The sequence below is a fragment of the Salmo salar genome, chromosome ssa08 (genome assembly GCF_905237065.1).
Source record: "Salmo salar chromosome ssa08, Ssal_v3.1, whole genome shotgun sequence".
NCBI classification, from domain to species: Eukaryota; Metazoa; Chordata; class Actinopteri; order Salmoniformes; family Salmonidae; genus Salmo; species Salmo salar.
In genome coordinates this window covers 9797649-9822319 of record NC_059449.1, presented here as the reverse complement: position 1 = coordinate 9822319, position 24671 = coordinate 9797649, and the positions used below count along the sequence as shown (strand labels likewise).

Sequence of the window (24671 nt, the reverse complement as noted above, 5' to 3'; positions counted from 1 at the left end):
GGATCAGGGCACCACCAGTACAGAGCTTGCGCAGGAATGGCAGCAGGCAGGTGTGAGTGCATCTGCATGCACAGTGAGGCAAATACTTTTGGAGGATGACCTGGTGTCAAGAAGGGCAGCAAAGAAGCCACTTCTCTCCAGGAAAAACATCAGGGACAGACTGATATTCTGCAAAAGGTACAGGGATTGGACTGCTGAGGACTGGGGTCAAGTCATTTTCTCTGATGAATCCCCTTTCCGATTGTTTGGGGCATCTGGAAAAATGCTTGTCCGGAGAAGACAAGGTGAGCGCTACCATCAGTCCTGTGTCATGCCAACAGTAAAGCATCCTGAGACCATTCATGTGTGGGGTTGCTTCTCAGCCAAGGGAGTGGGCTCACTCACAATTTTGCCTTAGAACACAGCCATGAATAAAGAATGGTACCAACACATCCTCCGAGATCAACTTCTCCCAACCATCCAGGAACAGTTTGGTGACGAACAATGCCTTTTCCAGCATGATGGAGCACCTTGCCATAAGGCAAAAGTGAAAACTAAGTGGCTCGGGGAACAAAACATCGATATTTTGGGTCCATGGCCAGGAAACTCCCCAGACCTTAATCCCATTGAGAACTTGTGGTCAATCCTCAAGAGGCGGGTGGACAAACAAAAACCCACAAATTATGACAAACTCCAGGCATTGATTATGCAAGAATGGGCTGCCATCAGTCAGGATGTGGCCCAGAAGTTAATTGACAGCATGCCATGGGCGGATTGCAGAGGTCTTGAAAAAGAAGGGTCAACACTGCAAATATTGACTCTTTGCATCAACTTCATGTAATTGTCAATAAAAGCCTTTCACACTTATGATATGCTTGTAATTATACTTCGGTATTCCTTAGTAACATCTGACAAAAATATCTAAAGACACTGAGGCAGCAGACTTTGTGAAAATGAATATTTGTGTCATTCTCAAAACGTTTGGCCACGACTGTAGAATAGGGTGAGATCAGAAGTGATGTACACTGCTCAAAAAAATAAAGGGAACACTTAAACAACACAATGTAACTCCAAGTCAATCACACTTCTGTGAAATCAAACTGTCCACTTAGGAAGCAACACTGATTGACAATAAATTTCACATGCTGTTGTGCAAATGGAATAGACAACAGGTGGAAATTATAGGCAATTAGCAAGACACCCCCAATAAAGGAGTGGTTCTGCAGGTGGTGACCACAGACCACTTCTCAGATCCTATGCTTCCTGGCTGATGTTTTGGTCACTTTTGAATGCTGGCGGTGCTTTCACTCTAGTGGTAGCATGAGACGGGAGTCTACAACCCACACAAGTGGCTCAGGTAGTGCAGCTCATCCAGGATGGCACGTCAATGCGAGCTGTGGCAAGAAGGTTTGCTGTGTCTGTCAGCGTAGTGTCCAGAGCATGGAGGCGCTACCAGGAGACAGGCCTGTACATCAGATGTGGAGGAGGCCGTAGGAGGGCAACATCCCAGCAGCAGGACCGCTACCTCCGCCTTTGTGCAAGGAGGAGCAGGAGGAGCACTGCCAGAGCCCTGCAAAATGACCTCCAGCAGGCCACAAATGTGCATGTGTCTGCTCAAACAGTCAGAAACAGACTCCATGAGGGTGGTATGAGGGCCCGACGTCCACAGGTGGGGGTTGTGCTTACAGCCCAACACCGTGCAGGACGTTTGGCATTTGCCAGTGAACACCAAGATTGGCAAATTTGCCACTGGTACCCTGTGCTCTTCACAGATGAAAGCAGGTTCACACTGAGCACATGTGACAGACGTGACAGAGTCTGGAGACGCCGTGGAGAACGTTCTGCTGCCTGCAACATCCTCCAGCATGACTGGTTTGGCGGTGGGTCAGTCATGGTGTGGGGTGGCATTTCTTTAGTTAGCCGCACAGCCCTCCATGTGCTCACCAGAGGTAGCCTGACTGCCATTAGTTACCGAGATGAGATCCTCAGACCCCTTGTGAGACCATATGCTGGTGCGGTTGGCCCTGGGTTCCTCCTAATGCAAGACAATGCTAGACCTCATGTGGCTGGAGTGTGTCAGCAGTTCCTGCAAGAGGAAGGCATTGATGCTATGGACTGGTCCGCCCGTTCCCCAGACCTGAATCCAATTGAGCACATCTGGGACATCATGTCTCGCTCCATCCACCAACACCACGTTGCACCACAGACTGTCCAGGAGTTGGCGGATGCTTTAGTCCAGGTCTGGGAGGAGATCCCTCAGGAGACCATCCGCCACCTCATCAGGAGCATGCCCAGGCATTGTAGGGAGGTCATACAGGCACGTGGAGGCCACACACACTACTGAGCCTCATTTTTACTTGTTTTAAGGACATTACATCAAAGTTGGATCAGCCTGTAGTGTAGTTTTCCACTTTAATTTTGAGTGTGACTCCAAATCCAGACCTCCATGGGTTGATAAATTGGATTTCCATTGATTATTTTTGTGTCATTTTGTTGTCAGCACATTCAACTATGTAAAGAAAAAAGTATTTAATAAGATTATTTCATTCATTCAGATCTAGGATGTGTTATTTTAGTGTTCCCTTTATTTTTTTGAGCAGTGTATATTAAAGAGCTTCTCAATGAAAGTCTTAGAATGAAAAGTCCCATTTTGTGTTTATTAAACATAAAGAAGTGTTAAATACACCATATGAAAACTACAAATACACATGTATCAACTAAACATCTGCATGGATAAAAAAATTCTCATTAAAAGTGTCTTGGGGAAAAAAATAAAGTAGTTGAATGGATGTAACGTAACAGGCATTTGTGAACATCATATATACACTGAACAACAAACTTGGCTTCCAAGTGGGTGGGCCTATGCCTTCCAAGGCCCACCCATGGCTGCACCCCTGCCCAGTCATGTGAAATCCATAGATTAGGGCCTAATTCATTTATTTCAATTGACTGATTTCTGTAACTCAGTAAAATCTTTGGAATTGTTGCATGTAGCGTTTATATTTTTGTTCATTGTATAAATGCCTTATACAGTGAGTGTACAATTATGAACACCTGTTCTTTCCATGACATAGACTGACCAGGTGAAAGATATGATCTCTTATTGTTGTCACTTGTTAAATCCACTTCAATCAGTGTAGATTAGTGGGTTTTTCACACCCAACAGTTTCCCGTATGTATCAAGAATGGTCCACCAGCCAAAGGACATCCAGACAATTTGACACAACTGTGGGAAGCATTGGAGTCAATATGGGCCAGCTTCCACTTTCGACACCTTGTAGAGTCAATGCCCCGACGAATTGAGGCTGTTCTGAGGGCAAAAAGGTGGGGTGACACTAAATATTAGGAAGGTATTCTTAATGTTTTGTGCACTCAGTGTATATTACACAATGTCTGGATGCAATATTCTACCCAGGAATATTCAACCTTGAAATCTGCTACTCTCGCTATTCCAAATGCATCTGTGGATCTTTTCTGCTGACAAGAATGACAATTATTCTTTCTCTTTAATGCTGGGTTTGATCTAAACCTCAGAAGGTATTGAGTGATACGGTTCCTTTCTATGTCATAGAGTGGAATGGTCTTTCTGCTGGTGTATCCTGAGGTAGCTCCTCTCTGAGAACCTCTTCCTGCAGTGTGTACAGGCGAATGGTCTCTCTCCCGTGTGGACATTCAGGTGCCTATTCAGCTGGTGCTTGCGGGAGAACCTCTTCTCACACTGGGGGCAGCTGTAGGGTTTCTCCCCTGTGTGGACCCTCTGATGCCTCTTCAGGTCACCAGTCTGAGCGAAGCACATGTGACACTGGGTACAGCTGAAGGGTTTTACCCCTGTGTGGACCCTCTGGTGGATCTGCACCTGTTTTGGGAAACTGAAGGCTTTCCCACAGAATGAACACGGGAAGCGCTTCTCTTTGCCACCAGATCGACTGACAGTATTAATCCTAATACTATCATTTGTCAATGGACTTGTGTAGCCATTTAGTGTTGAGGCACTGGCATTGTCTGAGGTCTGGTTTAACATTAGGAGAGTGTGAGGAGGATGAAGGCCAGGGAGTGTCTGTGTTGTCACAGCGTTCATGTTCCAGTTGATAGATCCTATAGAAGGCAGGCTGAAGGCAGAATCTGTTAGGGGGTTAACCTGAGGCTCCATCAGTCTCTCTGAATCACAACTATAGGAGCAGGATGGAGTATCGTTAACAGAGTCTGTTTCTATTCTCTCCCGCTGCATATGGACACCTCTCTGTCCCTGTGGACCAAATCTACACCTCGCCTTGGTCTCAGCCAGTCTGTTGTCATGGAGACTAAGTTCGGATGTTGTTTTGTGTTCCACTGTCTGTTTCTGGTTGTGGTTAACAGTGTTGTTCCCCAGCCCAGAGTTGAGGACGCTGTCCCATCCACTGACCTCCACTATGTCACCTCTGGTCCTGGCCTGCTCAGGGATGTTGTCACCTGGGCCCTTGGCTGCACCCGTCTGAGTCTGGGAATCCAAGATGGCCACCCAGTCTTCTCTGTTAGCCTCCAGCCAATCACCTGCAGGAAGAGGTTAAAAAAATGTACTCTACAAACATGGCAGAGAACTCTACATATGGAGATTTTAAGTCAATTACCTGGTGAAGTTCATACATTATAATGTGTTTTTGTATGTAAACATAAGTTGTATTGATTTCATTTTATGAATGAAGAAAAAAGAATAGCCAGGCGCATCACTATTCACATTGAGGTATATCTATTAGCAGTGACCACTTTTTGACCATGTCCGTGCTGGCATTCTATTCACTCTAATTTTGCTAAATTCTCTGAGTAAATCATCTAACATTTGAACCATATATGGTAGAGACATAGGGAGTGGACTATTGTTTTTCTGCTGTAAATCATTATTGAATTGACATATTTTATTAAACCATGAAAGAAAGAATAATTGTATGGGTGAACATGTCATGCCAAATAGTGTCCCCCAGCATCACAATGGGATTCGATGAGTTCTAGCTTCCGTTGCTAGGGCTGTTGGTAGAACTTTCAAAATTTTGACCGGCCTACGTAATGAACCAAACGTCCGTTGCTATACTATTGTTTTTCTGATGTTATAAACCTTGAATTACATTTTGTTTATTGGTGAACATCCAATATTATGTTCTAATATGTACAGTCACCTCAAATTATTGACATCCTTGATAAAGATGAGCATAAAAGACTGTATACAATAAATAATTCAAATACTGAGATATTGTATGCTCAGATTATATTATAATAACACAATTGGTCAGAGATTTGTTTAACAAATAATAAAAATACATCTCAAAGATGGGTGTCAAAGTTATTGGCACCCCTGTTTTCAATACTCCAGCACACACCCTTTGCGAGGATAACAACACAGAGACTTTTTCAAAAATGTTTTATGAGTTGGAGAACACATTGGGAGGAATCTTACACCATTCCTCCATACAGAATCTTTCCAGATCCTTGATATCCTTTGTTTGTGCTTATGGACTGTCCTCTTCAAACCACAGGTATTCAATGGGGTTGAAGTCCGGAGACTGAAATGGCCTTTGCAAAATGTGGATTTTTGTGGTCAATTAACCATTTCTTTGTGGATTTTCATGTGTGCTTGGGGTTATTGTCTTGCTGGAAGATCCACTTGCGGACTAGTTTCACCCTCCTGGCAGAGGCAACAAGGTTTTTGGCTAAAATGTCCTGCTACCGGGTAAAGTTCATGATGCCGTTAACAAGGGCCCCAGGACCAAAGGAAGCTAAATACCCCCATAACATCAAAGATCCACCACCATATGCTTCGACACCAAACCCACCACTGGTGTGCATGGCCAAAGAGCTCTATTTTCCTGTCAACTGACCAGAGCACCTTCTGGAGTTTGCTAAATGAGATTGGTACTTGGATTGAAACCAGTACAATGAGGAGTTAGCGTCTTGTAGGAGTGACACCACCTGTCGGAAGACAATGTGCTATATGTATTTCACCCTTACCTTGCTCCCCCATCTTAGGTCCACTCAGCAGATCAATGCTCTTTGGTCTGTCTTCTATTGTCTCCTCTTTGACTAGCAGCAGATCAGGCTTCTCATCCTCCATGTCTACTGACTGTAAGAGATACAGAGTGAGAGGATGTTGGATCAAGAAATCTGATATGAGCACCTTGCTATGGGGAGACTTTGTGGATACAGGCCCTGACCTAAAACCATACAGACAGTAGTTCACAGTGGGCTCACCTCAGTGAGACTGTGTGTGGTCCTGTGTTGCTCAGCTGGTTCCTCTGTGGGTTCAGGAGGAGGTGTAGTCTGGTTGTCCTCCATGACCATGGTCCCCTCAGGGTTCCCCAGACTCTCCTCCTTTACTAGCAGCACCTCTAGTCCCTCCTGGAAGAGACAGGTGATACAGACATACACTCCCTCAGGTACGTACACAGATAATAAACACACTTTAAACTTAGTGTTTACCCATCCACACTACGTTTGATTCCTGTACTGTAGTTACATAATGACTTCATTGTTGTTAAACCCATCATGGTGGACATAAATATGATGTAGGTAAATATAAGTCAGCTATGATAAGTCAAAAGTCAGACAAACCTGACTAAACTATTTTGACGTGCACAGTAGGTGTTTGTTAGTGTGTGTGTGTATGTGTAGGTATATTTAGTGTATATTGGTTATAAAGCGCTGTTGGATGTATGCAGAATAGTGTGAGATCAGATGTGATGTATACTAAAGAGAGTCTCAATGAAAGTCTTAGAATGAAAAGTCCCATTTTGTCTTTATTAAACAAAGTTTTAAAATACACCACATGAAAACCACACATGCATGTGTCAAAAAAAAAAAAAATCACTTAAACTACATTCATTTTCTCATTAAAAGTTATTTTTAAAAGTAAGTAGTTGAACGGAAGTAATGAAATGTGAACATCATATAGGCTACACTGTACAAACACTATGTAACAAGACTTTTTAGGCATATACATGTAGTGTACAAAACATTAGGAACATCTTTCTAATACAGAGTTGCACCCCCCTGCCCCACCCTCAGAACAGCCTCAATTCGTCAGGGCTTGGACTCCACAAGGTGTTGAAAGAGTGCCGCAGGGATGCTGGTCCATGTTGACTCCAAGGCTGCCCGAAGTTCTGTCAAGTTGGCTGGATGTCCTTTGGGTGGTGGACCATTCTTGATACACACGGGAAATTGTTGTGTGTGAAAAACCCAGCAGCGTTGCAGTTCTTGACACACTCAAACCTGTGCGCCTGGCACCTACTACCGAACCCCGTTCAAAGGCATTTAAATCTATTGTCTTGCCCATTCACCCTCTGAATGGCAGACATGCATAATCCATGCCTCACTTGTCTCAAGGCTTAAAAAACCTTCTTTAACCTGTCTCCTCCCCTTCATCGACACTAACTGAAGTGGATTTAACAAGTGATAATAACAAGGGATCATAGCTTTCACCTGGATATACAGTTGAAGTCAGAAGTTTACATACACCTTAGCCAAATACCTTTAAACTCAGTTTTTAACAATTCCTGACATTTAATCCTAGTAAAAATTCCCTGTCTTAGGTCAGTTAGGATTACCACTTCATTTTAAGAATGTGAAATGTCAGAATAATAGTAGAGAGAATGAATTATTTCAGCTTTTATTTTCATCACATTCCCAGTGGGTCAGAAGTTTACATACACTCAATTCGTATTTGGTAGCATTGCCTTTAAATTGTTTAACTTGGGTCAAACGTTTCAGGTAGCCTTCCACAAGCTTCCCACAATAAGTTGGGGTAATTTTGGCCCATTCCTCCTGACAGAGCTGGTGTAACTGAGTCAGGTTTGTAGGCCTTCTTGCTCACACATGCTTTTTCAGTTCTGCCCACACATTTTCTATAGGATTGAGGTCAGGGCTTTGTGATGGCCACTCTAATACCTTGACTTTGTTGTCCTTAAGCCATTTTGAATCAACTTTGGAAGTATGCTTGGGGTCATTGTCCATTTGGAAGACCCATTTGCGACCAAGCTTTAACTTCCTAACTGATGTCTTGAGATGTTGTTTCAATATAGCCACATAATTTTCCTGCCTCATGATGCCATCTATTTTGTGAAGTGCACCAGCAAAGCACCCCCACAACATGATGCTGCCACCCCCGTGCTTTACGGTTGGGATGGTGTTCTTCGGCTTCCAAGCCTCCCCCTTTTGCCTCCAAACATAACGATGGTCATTATGGCCAAACAGTTCTATTTTTGTTTCATCAGACCAGAGGACATTTCTACAAAAAGTACGATCTTTGTCCCCATGTTCAGTTGCAAACCGTAGTCTGGCTTTTTTATGGCGGTTTTGAAGCAGTGGCTTCTTCCTTGCTGAGCGGCCTTTCAGGTTATGTTGATAGAGGACTCCTTTTACTGTGGATATTGATACTATTGTACCCGTTTCCTCCAGCATCTTCACAAGGTCCTTTGCTGTTGTTCTGGCAATGATTTGCACTTTTCGCACTAAAGTACGTTCATCTCTAGGAGACAGAACACGTCTCCTTCCTGAGCGGTATGAAGGCTGCGTGGTCCCATGGTGTTTATACTTGCGTACTATTGTTTGTACAGATGAACCTGGTACCTTCAGGCATTTGGAAATTGCTCCCAAGGATGAACCAGACTTGTGGAGGTCTACAATTTTTTTTCTGAGGTCTTGGCTGATTTCTTTTGATTTTCCCATGATGTCAAGCAAAGAGGCACTGAGTTTGAAGGTAGGCCTTGAAATACATCCACAGGTACACCTCCAATTGATTCAAATGATGTCAATTAGCCTAACAGAAGCTTCTCAAGCCATGACATTTTTGGAATTTTCCAAGCTTTTGTAAACTTCTGACCCACTGGAATTGTGATACAATGAATTATAAGTTAAATAATCTGTCTGTAAACAATTGTTGGAAAACTTTCTTGTGTCATGCACAAAGTAGATGTCCTATCCGACTTGCCAAAACTATAGTTTGTTAACAAGAAATTTGTGGAGTGGTTGAAAAACGAGTTTTAATAACTCCAACCTAAGTGTATATAAACTTCCGACTTCAACTGTATGTATGTATGTATGTATGTATGTATGTATATATATATATATATATATCACACAATATCTGGATGCAATATTCTACCCAGAAATATTGAACATTGAAATCTGTCACTCTCGTTATTCCAGATGCATCTGTGGATACTTTCTGCTGACAACAATGAAAATTAAACTTTGTCTTTAATGCAGGGTTTGATCTAAATGTCAGCAGCTATCCAGTTGAATGTTTTTTCTGCTGGTTTATCCTGAGGTCTCTCTTCTCTGAGAACCTCTTCCCGCAGTGCGTACAGGCAAAGGGCCTCTCTCCCGTGTGGACCTTCAAGTGCATTTTCAGCTGGTGCTGGTGGGAGAACCTCTTCTCACACTGGGGGCCGCTGTAGAGTTCTCCCCTGTGTGGACCCTCTGGTGCCTCTTCAGGTTGAACGAGTGTGAGAAACTGGCCTGGCAAAGGTGGCAGACGAACGGTTTCTCCCCTGTGTGGACCCTCTGATGCCTCTTCAGGTTGCCAGCCTCAGCGAAGCGCATATGACACTGGGTACAGTTGAATGGTTTCTCCCCTGTGTGGACCCTCTGGTGAATCTCCACCTTCTGGAGGCAGCTGAAGCCTTTGTTACAGAACATGCAGAGGAACGGTTTCTCTTTACTATTGCCTGATGTTGCGCCCCCTCCCTGAACCTGGGCTCTCGCCCTGTCATCTGAGTTCAATACCTGATCAAAAAGGACGTGGCTGTGTGAATCAGAAGGCTCCATCGACGTGGACACTGGGTCGCATTCCCTGAACACATGTAAAGGGGAGTGGGTCGCGACATTTAGATTTGTCTCTAAACTTTTCCTGTAGTCTAAGAAGTCACTGTTGTTGCCCTGCGAGTGTCGTTCTCCTAAGTGAGTTTCGTCTGGATTATATATCAGAGGAGTGTCGCCCTCCACTTTCACAGTCACCTCATCTTCGACCAGACCCGCCCCTTTCTTATCCAGGCACCCTTCAGAGTATACACTACTACTGTACCGGTTCCAGTTCCCTCTCATTGGATTAGTCTGTGTATCTAAGCCCACAGGCATGTCACCAGGTATCATCTCTGTAGCATATGAACAGGACAGATCATTGCCAGTCTGTAGCGCGTCACCTGAGTCCCGATGGGACAGAACCATCCTCGGGCTCAGGTTACCGTGAAGTAAATACTCTGAGCGAGGAGCAGGAGGACAGCCCAGTTGCTCCAGCACCGTTAAAGTCTCTGTATCTGTCTCTGACTTGAGGACGGTGTTCGGCGTTCCACTGACCTCCGTGATGCTGTGTCGGGTCCTGGGCTGCACTGGGGTGGTGGTGGGGTCCTCCATGGCTACAGGGGGCGCTCCAGCTGCTCCAGTCTGGATGGCTCTGCTGTGCCGTGGGTCATCCTCTCCTTCAGACCTCTCCTGTTTGACTCCAGGACCTGCAGCCTCTGCATCTGCAGACTGACACAAGAGAGGAGGTTATTATGAAAGTCCTGCCTACTTCCTGTTTCCAGTCCCATACGGTTTTTGCATAGGCTTCAACCTTATATCATCAAATTCATGACACAGTCATAAAATATATATATTTTTTATTTCACTAGGTAGGCTAGTTGAGAACAAGTTCTCATTTGCAACTGCGACCTGGCCAAGATAAAGCATAGCAATTCGACACATACAACAACACAGAGTTACACATGGAATAAAGAAAACATACAGTCAATAATACAGTAGAACAAAAGAAAACAAAAAGTCTATATACAGTGAGTGCAAATGAGGTAAGTTATGGCAATAAATAGGCCATGGTGGAGAAGTAATTACAATATAGCAATTAAACACTGGAATGGTAGATGTGCAGAAGATGAATGTGCAAGTAGAGATACTGGGGTGCAAAGGAGCAAGATAAATATATAATTACAGTTTGGGGATGAGGTAGGTAGACAGATGTGCTGTTTACAGATGGGCTATGTACAGGTGCAGTGATCTGTGAGCTGCTCTGACAGCTGGTGCTTAAAGCTAGTGAGGGAGATATGAGTCTCCAGCTTCAGAGATTTTTGCAGTTCGTTCCAGTCATTGGCAGCAGAGAACTGTAAGGAAAGACGACCAAAGGAGGAATTGGCTTTGGGGGTGACCAGTGAGATATACCTGCTGGAGCGCGTGCTACAGGTGGGTGCTGCTATGGTGACCAGTGAGCTGAGATAAGGCAGGGCCTTACCTAGCAGAGACTTTTAGATAACCTGTAGCCAGTGGGTTTGGCGACCAGTATGAAGCGAGGGCCAACCAACGAGAGCGTACAGGACGTAATGGTGGGTAGTGTATGGGGCTTTGGTGACAAAACGTATGGCACTGTGATAGACTGCATCCAGTTTGTTGAGTAGAGTGTTGAAGGCTATTTTATAGATGACATCACCGAAGTCGAGGATCAGTAGGATGGTCAGTTTTACGAGGGTATGTTTGGCAGCATGAGTGAAGGATGCTTTGTTGCGATATTGGAAACCGATTCTAGATTTCATTTTGGATTGGAGATGCTTAATGTGAGTCTGGAAGGAGGATTTACAGTCTAACCAGACACCCAGGTATTTGTAGTTGTCCACGTATTCTAAGTCAGAACCGTCCAGAGTAGTGATGCTGGACGAGCGAGCAGTTGCGGGCAGTGATCGATTGAATAGCATGCATTTAGTTTTACTTGCGTTTAAGAGCAGTTGGAGGCCACGGAATGAGAGTTGTATGGCATTGAAGCTCGTCTGGAGATTAGTTAACAGTGTCCAAAGAGGGGCCAGAAGTATACAGAATGGTGTCGTCTGCGTAGAGGTGGATCAGAGAATCACCAGCAGCAAGAGCAACATCATTGATGTATACAGAGAAGAGAGTCGGCCCGAGAATTGAACCCTGTGGCACACCCATAGAGACTGCCAGAGGTCCGGACAACAGGCCCTCCAATTTCACACACCTAACTCTATCAGAGAAGTAGTTGGTAAACCAGGCGAGGCAATCATTTGAGAAACCAAGGATGTCGAGTCTGCCAATAAGAATGTGGTGATTGACAGAGTCGAAAGCCTTGGCCAGGTCGATGAATACGGCTGCACAGTAATGTCTCTTATCGATGGCGGTTATGATGTCGTTTAGGACCTTGAGCGTGGCTGAGGTGCACCCATGACCAGCTCTGAAACCAGATTGCATAGCGGAGAAGGTACGGTGGGATTCGAAATGGTCGGTAATCTGTTTGTTAACTTGGCTTTCGAAGACCTTAGAAAGGCAGGGTAGGATAGATATAGGTCTGTAGCAGTTTGGGCCTAGAGTGTCACCCCCTTTGAAGAGGGGGGTGACCGCGGCAGCTTTCCAATCTTTGGGAATCTCAGACGATACGAAAGAGGTAGCAACAATTTCGGCAGATCATTTTAGAAAGAGAGGGACCAGATTGTCTAGCCCGGCTGATTTGTATGGGTCCAGATTTTGCAGCTCTTTCAGAACATCAGCTATCTGGATTTGGGTGAAGGAGAAATGGTGGGGGCATTGGCAGGTTGCTGTGGAGGGTGCCGGCCAGTTGACCGGGGTAGGGGTAGCCAGGTGGAAAGGATGGCCAGCCGTAGAGAAATGCTTATTGAAATTCTCAATTACAGTGGATTTATCGGTGGTAACAGTGTTTCCTAGCCTCAGAGCAGTGGGCAGCTGGGAGGAGGTGCTCTTATTCTCCATGGACTTTACAGTGTCACAGAACTTTTTTGAGTTAGTACTACAGGATGCAAATTTCTGTTTGAAAAAGATAGCCTTAGGTTTTCTAACTGCCTGTGTATATTTGTTCCTAACTTCCCTGAAAAGTTGCATATCATGGGGGCTATTCGATGCTAATGCAGAACGCCACAGGATGTTTTTGTGCTGGTCAAGGGCAGACAGGTCTGGAGTGAACCAAGGACTCTATCTATTCCTAGTTCTAAATTTTTGGAGTGGGGCATGCTTATTTAAGATGGTGAGGAAGGCACTTTTAAAGAATAGCCAGGCATCATCTACTGACGAGATGAGGTCAATGTCATTCCAGGATACCCCGGCCAGGTCGATTAGAAAGGCCTGCTCACAGAACTGTTTTAGGGAGCGTTTGACAGTGATGAGGGGTGGTCGTTTGGTCGCAGACCCATTACGGATGCAGGCAATGAGGCAGTGATCGCTGAGATCTTGATTGACAACAGCAGAGGTGTATTTGGAGGGCGAGTTAGTTAGGATGACATTTATGAGGGTGCCCGTGCTTACAGATTTGGGGTTGTACCTGGTAGGTTCATTGATCATTTGTGTGAGATTGAGGGCATCAAGCTTAGATTGTAGGATGACTGGGGTGTTAAGCATGTCCCAGTTTAGGTCACCTAGTAGCATGAGCTCAGAAGATAGATGGGGGCAATCAATTCACATATGGTATTGAGGGCACAGCTGGGGGCAGAGGGAGGTCTATAGCAAGCGGCAACAGTGAGAGACTTGTTTCTGGAAAGGTGAATTTTTAGAAGTAGAAGCTCGAATTGTTTGGGTACAGACTTGGATAGTAATACAGAACTCTGCAGGCTATCTTTGCAGTAGATTGCAACACCGCCCCCTTTGGCAGTTCTATCTTGGCGGAAAATGTTATAGTTAGCGATGGAGATTTCAGGGTTTTTGGTGGTTTTCCTAAGCCAGGATTCAGACACGGCTAAGACATCCGGGTTGGCAGAGTGTGCTAAAGCAGTGAGTAAAACAAACTTAGGGAGGAGGCTTCTAATGTTAACATGCATGAAACCAAGGCTTTTACGGTTACAGAAGTCAACAAATAAGAGCACCTGGGGAGTGGGAGTGGAGCTAGGCACTGCAGGACCTGGATTAACCTCCACATCACCAGAGGAACAGAGGAGAAGTAGAATAAGTGTACGGCTAAAGGCTATACGAACTGGCCGTTTAGCACGTTCGGAACAGAGAGTAAAAGGAGCAGGTTTCTGGGCACGATAGCATAGATTCAAGGCATAGTGTACAGACAAAGGTAAGGTAGGATGTGAGTACATTGGAGGTAAACCTAGGCATTGAGTAATGATGAGAGAGATATAGTCTGTAGTAGAGGTCGACTGATTGATTTTTCAACGCCGATACCGATAATTGGAGGACCAAAAAAAGGCGATACCGATTAATCGGACGTTTTTAAAAAAATATTTTTTTGTTTGTAATAATGACAATTACAACAATACTGAATGAACACTTATTTTAACTTAATATAATACATCAACAAAATCAATTTAGCCTCAAATAAATAATGAAACATGTTCAATTTGGTTTAAATAATGCAAAAACAAAGTGTTGGAGAAGAAAGTAAAAGTGCAATATGTGCCATGTAAGAAAGCTAACGTTTAAGTGCCTTGCTCAGAACATGAGAACATATGAAAGCTGGTGGTTCCTTTTAACATGAGTCTTCAATATTCCCAGGTAAGAAGTTTTAGGTTGTAGTTATAATAGGAATTATAGGACTATTTCTCTCTATACGATTTGTATTTCATATACCTTTGACTATTGGATGTTCTTATAGGCACTTTAGCATTGCCAGTGTAACAGTATAGCTTCCGTCCCTCTCCTCGCTCCTACCTGGGCTCGAACCAGGAACACATCGACAACAGACACCTTCGAAGCAGCGTTACCCATGCAGAGCAAGGGGAACAACTACTCCAAGTCTCAGAGCGAGTGACGTTGGAAACGCTATTAGCGCGCACCCCGCTAACTAGCTAGCCATTTCACATCGGTTACACCAGCCTAATCTTGGGAGTTGATAGGCTTGAAGTCATAAACAGCGCAATGCTTGAAGCATTGCTTAGAGCCGCTGGCAAAACGCACGAAAGTGCTGTTTGAATGAATGCTTACGAGCCTGCTGGGCCTACCACCACTCAGTCAGACTGCTCTATCAAATCATAGACTTAATTATAATATAATAAACACACAGAAATACGAGCCTTAGGTCATTAATATGGTCAAATCCGGAAACTATCATCTCAAAAACAAAACGTTTTTTCTTTCAGTGAAATACGGAACCGTTCCGTATTTTATCTAACGGGCGGCATCCCTAAGTCTAAATATTCCTGTTACATTGCACAACCTTCAATGTTATGTCATCATTACGTAAAATTCTGGCAATTAAGTTTGCAACGAGCCAGGCGGCCCAAACTGTTGCATATACCCTGACTCTGCGTGCAATGAACGCAAGAGAAGTGACACAATTTCACCTGGTTAATATTGCCTGCTAACCTGGATTTCTTTTAGCTAAATATGCAGGTTTAAAAATATATACTTCTGTGTATTGATTTTAAGAAAGGCATTGATGTTTATGGTTAGGTACATGTTGGAGCAAAGACAGTCCTTTTTCACGAAAGCGCACCACATCGATTATATGCAATGCAGGACAGGCTAGATAAACTAGTAATATCATCAACCATGTGTAGTTAACTAGTGATTATGACTGATTGATTGATTGATTGTTTTTATAAGATAAGTTTAATGCTAGCTAGCAACTTACCTTGGCTTCTTACTACATTCGCGTAACAGGCAGGCTCCTCATGGAGTGCAATGTAAAGCAGGTGGTTAGAGCGTTGGACTAGTTAACCGTAAGGTTGCAAGATTGAATCCCCAAGCTGACAAGGTAAAAATCTGTCGTTCTGCCCCTGAACAAGGCAGTTAACCCACCGTTCCTAGGCCGTCATTGAAAATAAGAATGTGTTCTTAACTGACTTGCCTAGTTAAATAAAGGTGTAAACATTTTTTAAATAAATAAAATTAAAATAAATTAAAATCGGCAAATCGGTGTCCAAAAATACCGATTACCGATTGTTATGAAAACTTGACATCGTGATGTCATCGCATATGTAGGAGGTGGAACAACATGGTTGGTTAAGACATATTGAGCAGAGCTAGAGGCTCTACAGTGAAATAAGACAGTAATCACTAACTAGGACAGTAATGGACGAGGCATATCGATATTAGAGAGAGGCATGCATAGCCAAGTGAACATATGGGTCCAGTGAGTTGTTGGGCTGACTGGGGACACGGCGATTCAGACAGTTAGCAGGCCGATGCTAACAGTTAGTAGGCCGGGGCTAAACAAGCTAGCAGTTAGCAGACTGGGGCTGGCAAATTGTTACGTTCCCCAGTTTCTGTGTTGTAGTTTGTGTATTTGTGAGTGTGTTTCAGGTAATGGCTTCCTGAAGTTCTCCAAGCAGCTGATTGGTCGGCCCCCATTGCTGATTGGAGAGCTGACCCCGCCCCCTTGTCAGGACGCAGCTGTCTCCAATTACCAACCCCAGCTAAAGCTTTATAAGCCAGTGTTCTGTTGCTCAGAGGGAGATGATTTCAGAGAGATAATTGCTGAGAGAGAAGGTTGATGGCAGAGGGATATATGTTGGTTGTTTCTCAGACAGAGATTTGGTATGTACTTAGTTAGTTGTTGCTGAGAAAGCTTATTGTTACGTTCTGTGTTTGGTGCTCAGAGAGAGTTTTCTTTAATGTCCTGGGTTAGTGTTTTCTCAGTTTTGTTGTGAAATTGTTTGTTATTCTGTTTCCTTTGTTCCCGGGGGGGAAGGGGAAGGGACCTAGGGAGTGCTTAGGCAAGAGGCCCGCGGGCATACATATACCCGTAGTAATTTATTGTCTATGCACACTAGGAAAGACCTGGGCGGACCATCCCCTGTGTTTTGGTTAGTGCACCAGGTGGTACTAGTTAAGTAGTGGTTAGGCAGGTAAGGTAGGAGAGGGGGCTTTGATATTTACTTTCTTTGCTTTGGTTCCGTCCAGCCCCTTTTCCCCAAACTTACCGTGTGAAGGAATAAATTCCCTGTAAACGGTGTTCTCTGCCTTTTTGTCATCCTTACTCACACCTACAGTCCATACCTCTTTCACACCACGGAGAGTTGAGTTGTAGCAGGGTGTTGCGTTCCCTCTTACTAGAGGCGTGCGTAACACAAATGATATTAGTGTTTTCATTTGATCATACCTGAAAACATTTGACGCTTAAGACACATTGGCGAAAGTTAGTCTAATTTGAACTACAACTCAGCAGCCTCACAGGACAAAAACCTGTTCACTCGGAAACACATACATTTTGATGTCTTATATGACCGCATTTTATGAATTTTACGATGCAAAGTATTAACCTATAAAACAATAAAGTACAACTTTCATGGTGTACAACAATGGGCTTGTTTGAGCGGTAAGGAACCCACTAGACGAAAGTCGAGGAGTGAAGTCTGGAGGTGCATCTGCCAAAGCCAAAAGTCAGGCACTGTAGTGGTTTTCCAACAGCAAGGCTCAGATTAACATGGTAATGTCCAAATAGCTTCTATTGTTTATAAAAAAGTTTGTCTGTATGAACTATTCTATAACCCCATATCCCACACTTACAAACAGCAAACATAATGCGTGTACAATTAGAGAGATGTCTCAAAGGGATAACTGGGCCCAAAATCTGTTTTTTGCTCACTGTAGTTTTATATGGAGTTCAGTGAGTGTCGAATTTGGTTAACAAATGTTATGCCTTATTTGCTACATGTGACTTATTTGACTGAATAGAATTTACAATAATTAGGTTGTTTTGAGTGTACTGAAGACAGATGGTTACTTAATGCAAAAACAAACCAAGGGTTGCGATTTTGAATCTCATCACGGACAATTTTAGCTACACTGTACAAAAATATAAAAGCAACATGTAAAGTGTTGGACCAATGTTTCATGAGCTGAAATAAAAGATCCCAGACATTTTCCATACACACAAAAAACATCTCTCTCTCAAATGTGCACAAATGTGTTTACATCTCTGTTAGTGAGCATTTCTGCTTTGCCAAAATAATCCATCCACATGACAGGAGTCATTGCACATGTTCACCTTGTGCTGCGGACAATAAAAAGGCCACTCTAAAATGTGCAGTTTTGTCACACAACACAATGCCACAGATGTTTGAGGGAGCATGCAATTGGTATACTGACTACAGGAATGTCCACCAGAGCTGTTGCCAGATAATTGAAGGTTCATTTCTCTACCATAAGCCACCTCCAATGTTGTTTTAGAGAATTTGGCAGTATGTCCAACCAGCCTCACAACCGCAGACCATGTGTATGGCGTCCTGTGGGCGAGCAGTTTGCTACTGGCTCTTAAGAATTCGATAACAATGTCGTAGGGAAGTCTCACAAGCTCCCCTATGGCAGATAAATAAGGATGATCATGTAAGCAAATTAATCGCTGAGGGGAGCCTTACTGCAATTTTATTTACAAAGTAACTCATTTTTAATGCAACACTATTACACTAACCTCTATCACGATAACATGCTGGGTTGAGGTTCCACTCCCCTCATCAACAGTGATTGGTTGGTCACCTCTCCATGTATTTTGTCCTGCTGGCTTCAAAAAACTCCTGTGGCCTCCAGTGAGATGTCCTTCACCTGAGAGAGTGATTGGGGGAGAAGAGGTGGATGGTTAGCTACTGTCAATGCTCAGTGGTATATTGTAAACTATTGGCAGTTTTGACAAGATTTGTAAAGGATGTAAGGTAACACTTCTCATAACTTCTTAAAATACTATTATTGATATGTTGTGTTCCACGTATCACATTGTTTTCATTGAGTAAATAATAGGAAATGCAGTTAATCAAGAATCTGGTTAGAATATGATGCGTCTTTGCGCAAGATAAGTAATTAGAGGAATTACTGCACACTATTCAAAAACTGACCAAGACCCAATTCTGGGTAACACATATGAACACGTGCAGAGGGGAACAGGCACTAAACCATATGAACATCGACAGGCTGCGCTGCCTCTGCCTTCCGGGAAATGTACCTCTTGCTATGTTTCTGTGTCGGTCGAGGATCTTGACACTGCTGGGACGACTGGCGGGGACGCGCTCCCGTGCCACCTTCAGTTCCAGTAGCTGTAGTTTCCTCCGCAATGCCCTGTTTTCTTTCTGGCTTTGAGTTATTTCCAAACGAAACACTGCATAGTCGTCGTCTACGAGTTTACAAATGTCTGCCACGGCTGCATTTGCTAGCACCTCCATGATGGAGGCTATTTGAGTGTGAAAAACCAAACAGTTAGCCATTGTTAGCCAAAGTTAGCAGCTAGCTAGATAACATCTATCAACCAAATCCTCTATCCAACGAGAATTAAAGACTACATGGGCTAAGTATGTGATGCTGTGCGGTTAAATTTGTCATATTTTGATTTCCATGGTGTCAATAAACGTAAAAATAAAAACGCTAATGTGGAAATTGTTCTTGGTCACTGTTCACTTCCGTTTACACAGAAGAGAAACGACGTTATTGGTTGGCGTCATAGCTCAAAGGGTGTGGTTAAATGAAAACTGTATGCTCGCCAGTCATGTGCGGGTCAGTTTTTTGTTCACCCGCAATTGCTAATAACTTATCTGCAAACGCCCGACTATACGTGATAAAGTGAACATCTGAGTCCTGCACCCGACCCTCACCCGCAAATATAGAAAATCTGCAGTAGGCTACTGTCAAATATGGCGGAACGATTTTTTGACAGAGGGCGCATGATTATTTTGTTGCTGCCTAATTTAGATATGTTTCTGCTTGTCATTTCCGACATTTTGGTAGGCTATTTGTTAGTCAATATATAATTGTATACATGTAGCTTGTCTCCTGTTATTATATTACAATAATTTCGCTACACCCACAATAACATCTGCTAAAAATGTGTATGAGACCTATAACATTTGATTTTGATATGTTGCCCTAGAAGACGAAATAAACCCTTGCTCAACAGAATGTCATAAATGATTGAATTAATGTTTCAATGGGTGAATTTTTCACTGGCAATTCTGCTTCTTTCATTTAGGGACCAGGGAGAAAATGCAAAATCCCAAATATGTTCTGTGCAAAATTTCCATTTGACCGGTTGTAAGGAAATAGAAACCTTTGAAATCGACCCAACATGTTTCTGATAAGATTTCAGTTCGGCTTGGAAGCATATTTGATTTGATTTATTAGGATCCCCATTAGCCGATGCCAATGGCAACGGCTAGTCTCACTGGTGTCCGACACATAAGGAAGAAGACATTACAGACAAAAGACTTAACAATTTACATACGTTTTTATGAACATGTGTGCGTGTGCATCTATCAGTTACACATGCATGTCAGTACATACAAACAAGTAGGACACCCCCCCCCCCCCATTGAGAGAGACAGCTGCATGTGAGCTCACACATTTTTTTGTACGTGTTTTTTACAAAAAGATAGATTTGGAGTTAGATAAACTTGGTTTTTTGGCAGGTACATATGCAGGATGCTACCCTCCACAGCATGGCCTTCGCTCCAGATCAAAACTCCAAACCTACAACCTAATTTTGATCAAAATTAACTGGAGAGATTACTGCTTCCAAGGTTTTCTTTTTACAAGCTATACGGAGGGTGCAAAGAGCAAAGACCTGAGGACACCATCCAATGTGGAAGTTAGTGAATAGTGTTTGGTCTGATGCTATTTTGAAAGCCAAGAAGAAAAAAAGAAAAAGAAAGTACATTACAATGATATATTTTATTTTATGGGGACTGAATGCTGAGTTAAGGCTCCCAGGCTTGCAAGGACAGACCAGATACAAATTCAATTAGCACTAATGTGTGAAATAAAAGGTGTCGAGGCCTTTGGGCCCAACAAGTGGCAGGAGTCTTTGAAGTGTCCTCTGAAGCCCCCTCCTGCTGTTCAAATCAAATTGTATTAGTCACATGCGCCGGATACAACAGGTATAGACCTTACAGTGAAATGCTTACTTACGAGCCCCAACCAACAATGCAGTTTAAAAAAAATATGGATAAGAATAAGAGATAAAAGTAACAAGTAATTAAAGAGCAGCAGTAAAATAGCAATAGCGAAACTATATACAGGGTGGTACCAATACAGAGTCAATGTGCAGGGGCACCGGTTAGTTGAGGTAGTATGTACATGTAGGTAGAGTTATTAAAGTGACTATGCATAGATACTAGCAACAGAGAGTAGCTGAGAATCAGCGTGGCGGATGTGTTGTTACCTACCCTTACCACCTTTGGGTGGCCCATCAGGAAGTCCAGGATCCAGTTGCAGAGGGAGGCGTTTAGTCCCAGGGTCCTTAGCTTATTGATGAGCTTTGAGGGTACTATGTAAGTCGCTCTGGATAAGAGCGTCTGCTAAATGACGTAAATGTAAAATGTAAATGTACTATGGTGTTGAACGCTGAGCTGTAGTCAATGAATAGCATTCTCACATAGGTGTTCATTTTGTCCAGGTGGGAAAGGGCAGTGTAGAGTGCAATACAGAGTACATCATCTTTGGATCTGTTGGGGCGGTATGCAAATTGGAGTGGGTCTAGGGTTTCTGGGATGATGGTATTGATGTGAGCAATGACTAGCCTTTCAAAGCACTTCATGGCTACAGACGTGAGTGCCACAGGTCAGTAGTCATTTAGGCAGGTTACCTAGTGTTCTTGGGCACAGGCATTTTGGTGGTCTGCTTAAAACATGTTGGTATTACAGACTCGGACAGGGAGAGGTTGAAAATGTCAGTGAAGACACTTGCCAGTTGGTCAGCGCATGCTCGCAGTACACATCCTGGTAATCCATCTGGCCCTGCGGCCTTGTGAATGTTGACCTGTTTAAAGGTCTTACTCACATCGGCTGCGGAGAGTGTGATCACACAGTCTTCCGGCACAGCTGGTGCTCTCATGCATGTTTCCGTGTTATTTGCCTCGAAGCGAGCATAGAAGTAGTTTGGCTCGTCTGGTAGGCTCTTGTCGCTGGGCAGCTCTCGGCTGTGCTTCCCTTTGTAGTCTGTAATGGTTTGCAAGCCCTGCCACATCCGATGAGCGTCAGAGCCGGTGTAGTTCGATTCGATCTTAGTCCTATATTGATGCTTTGCCTGTGTGATGGTTCGTCGGAGGGCATAGCGGGATTTTTTTATAAGCTTCTGGGTTAGAGTCCCGCACTTTGAAAGTAGCAGCTCTAGCCTTTAGCTCAGTGTGGATGATGCCTGTAATCCATGGCTTCTGGTTGGGGTATGTATGTACGGTCACTGTTGGGAAGACATCACCGATGCACTTATTGATGAAGCCAATGACTGATGTTGTGTATTCCTCAATGCCATTGGAGGAATCCCGGAACATATTCCAGTCTGTGTTAGCAAAACAGTCCTGTAGCTTAGCATCTGCTTCATCTGACCACTTTTTTATTGATCTAGTCACTGGTGCTTACTGCTTTCATTTTAGCTTGTAAGCAGGAATAAGGAGGATAGAATTATGGTCAGATTTGACAAATGGAGGGCGAGGGAGAGCTTTGTATGCGTCTCTGTGTGTGGAGTATAGGTGGTCCAGCATTTGTTCCCTCTGGTTGCACATTTAACATGCTGAAGATCATTCACTGGCATTTTCTACAAGAAATCTGCCTCCAGAAATAAAAGCTTCTCCCAAGTGGGTGTGACACCTACTCCCGTTGCCTGCTGCAGTGCTGCTTGGATTCCACCTGGAAATCTGTTCACTGTCTGCCCTGGCCTGTCTCCCCTGTCTAGTACAGGTATCCCTACCACACTCACCCCTCTCTCCCGAGCTTTCGCTCGCCTACAGCACTCACGCACTGTTGGGGCGAGTGACTCTGAACTTACAATGGCTAGCCCAAAGTCGTTATATATTTAATTTTTTCTTATGTATTTAGCTATTTACCTCATGACTCCTGCATACTTTGTTGATTACAAACTTTGTTTACCCATCCGTGGGACAGACTATGTTTGTTCCCACACTCGGGACTCTGACTCTCTATTGGTTACACAGACTTTTGGACTCCCATCCTATTCTAACCACCTCTCGCCGGCTTTGTATTCATGTTACCTGATGAAAATGCTGTACAATATGATCTTGTTGCCATCTGATGCATTCAGATGTCATAAATCATCACTGCAGAGCTCTCCCTGTCCTATGCCGTGCCTTGATTGTATTACTGCTGATGATATCTGGAAATGTGCATGTACACTCTGACCCATCTACTGTTGCCAGCCCCAATTCTGACTTGTGCTCTGATATCTGCTTCACTGATTTCTGCTCTCGTAAAAGCCTGGGTTTTCTGCACGTTAACACTAGAAGCTTATTACCTAAAATGGATCAATTGAAAGTGTGGGTTCACAGCTCCAATCCAGATGGGTTGGTCATTACTGAGACATGGTTAAGGAAGAGTGTTTTGAATACTGATGTTAACCTTTTCTGGTTATAACCTTTTTCGGCAAGACAGATCTTCCAAAGGTGGTGGCAATCTTTACCAAGGATCACCTTCAGTGCTCGGTTGTCTCCACCAAGTCTGTCCCCAAACAATATGACTTGCTGGCTTTAAGCATTAAACGTTCAAATAGCTCTTTGTTGACTCTTGCTGGGTGCTATCGTCCTCCATCAGTACCGGCCTGTACCCTACCTGCCCTAAGCTCTCTCCTGGCCCCTTACACTAAGTCTGAATTTGTCCTGCTTGGTGACCTAAACTGGGACATGCTTAAACCACCTGACCAAGTCCTAAAGCAATGGGACTCCCTAAATCTTTCTCAGATTATTACCAATCCCACAAGATATAACTCCAAACACCCAGAAAAAGCTACTCTCCTCAATGTTATCCTCACAAATAATCCTGATTGGTATCAGTCTGGTGTTTTCTGTAATGGTCACTGTTTTACAGCCTGTGTTCATAATGGCTGCTCAGTGAAATGACCTGTCCTGATTTGTCATAGATGCTTGCTAAAAAATTGTAATGAGCACGCCTTCCTTCATGAACTGGCCGCGAAGACGCTTGGACCTTATTTTTTTTCATATTTTCAGTGGTATTGTTAACAAACAAGCTCCCATAAAGAAAATGAGAATTAAAAACAGGTTCAGCCCCTGGTTCGACCGTGATCTTGCAGAGTTACTCCACCTCAAGAATTGTATTTGGCAAAAGGCTCGGCACACGCATACTCAGGCCAGTCAGGCTTTCGTTCAGGCAAATGAGAAATAAGTGCACTCAGACTCTTATGGATCGGACCCTTTTTTCAATTTTTGCCTAAAATGACATACCCAAATCTAACTGCCTGTAGCTCAGGCCCTGAAGCAAGTATATGCGTATTCTTGGTACTATTTGAAAGGAAACACTTTGAAGTTTGTGAAAATGTGAAAGGAATGTAGAAGAATATAACACATTAGATCTGGTAAAAGATAATACAAAGAAAAAAAAAACTTTTTTGTACCATCTTTGAAATGCAAGAGAAAAGCCATAATGTATTATTCCAGCCCATGTGCAATTTAGAATTTGGCCACTAGATGGCAGCAGTGTATGTGCAAAGTTTCAGACTGATCCAAGGAACCATTGCATTTCTGTTAAATGTTCTATCAAGACTGCCCAAATGTGCCTAATTTGTTTATTAATAACTTTTCATGTTCAAAACTGTGCACTCTCCTCAAATAATAGCATGGTATTATTTCACTGTAATAGCTACTGTAAATTGGACCGTGCAGTTAGATTAACAAGAATTTAAGCTTTCTGCCAATATCAGATGTCTATGTCCTTGGAAATGATCTTGTTACTTACAACCTCAGGCTAATCGCATTAGCCTACGTTAGCTCAACCGTCCCGCAGGGGACCCACCAATCCTGAAGAAGTTTTAAGGAGTAGTTCTCTCTCTGTGGGCCT

The 24671-nt window shown here is 43.5% G+C and overlaps 1 protein-coding gene across 3 annotated transcripts in view; it reads right to left on the bottom strand.

Moving 5' to 3' along the window:
- The window catches only part of LOC106610087 (zinc finger protein 662), a 246124-nt gene that overhangs the window by 21489 nt on the left and 199964 nt on the right, over window positions 1-24671 (bottom strand). Inside the window, exons 1-6 of one of the 3 annotated variants that reach the window (XM_045723159.1) lie at window positions 18827-19415; window positions 18302-18432; window positions 10300-10473; window positions 6199-6345; window positions 5959-6070; window positions 2616-4509 (exon numbers count right to left, since the gene is read on the bottom strand). The exons of 1 other annotated variant lie outside the window; for it this stretch is intronic. In XM_045723159.1, coding sequence (XP_045579115.1) covers window positions 3545-4509; window positions 5959-6070; window positions 6199-6345; window positions 10300-10473; window positions 18302-18432; window positions 18827-19085 — 1788 coding nt within the window. In that variant the 5' untranslated portion in view covers window positions 19086-19415 and the 3' untranslated portion in view covers window positions 2616-3544. Of the gene's footprint in view, window positions 1-2615; window positions 4510-5958; window positions 6071-6198; window positions 6346-10299; window positions 10474-18301; window positions 18433-18826; window positions 19416-24671 lie in introns of those variants that run through there. One more of the 3 variants, XM_045723160.1, reaches the window with a different exon arrangement.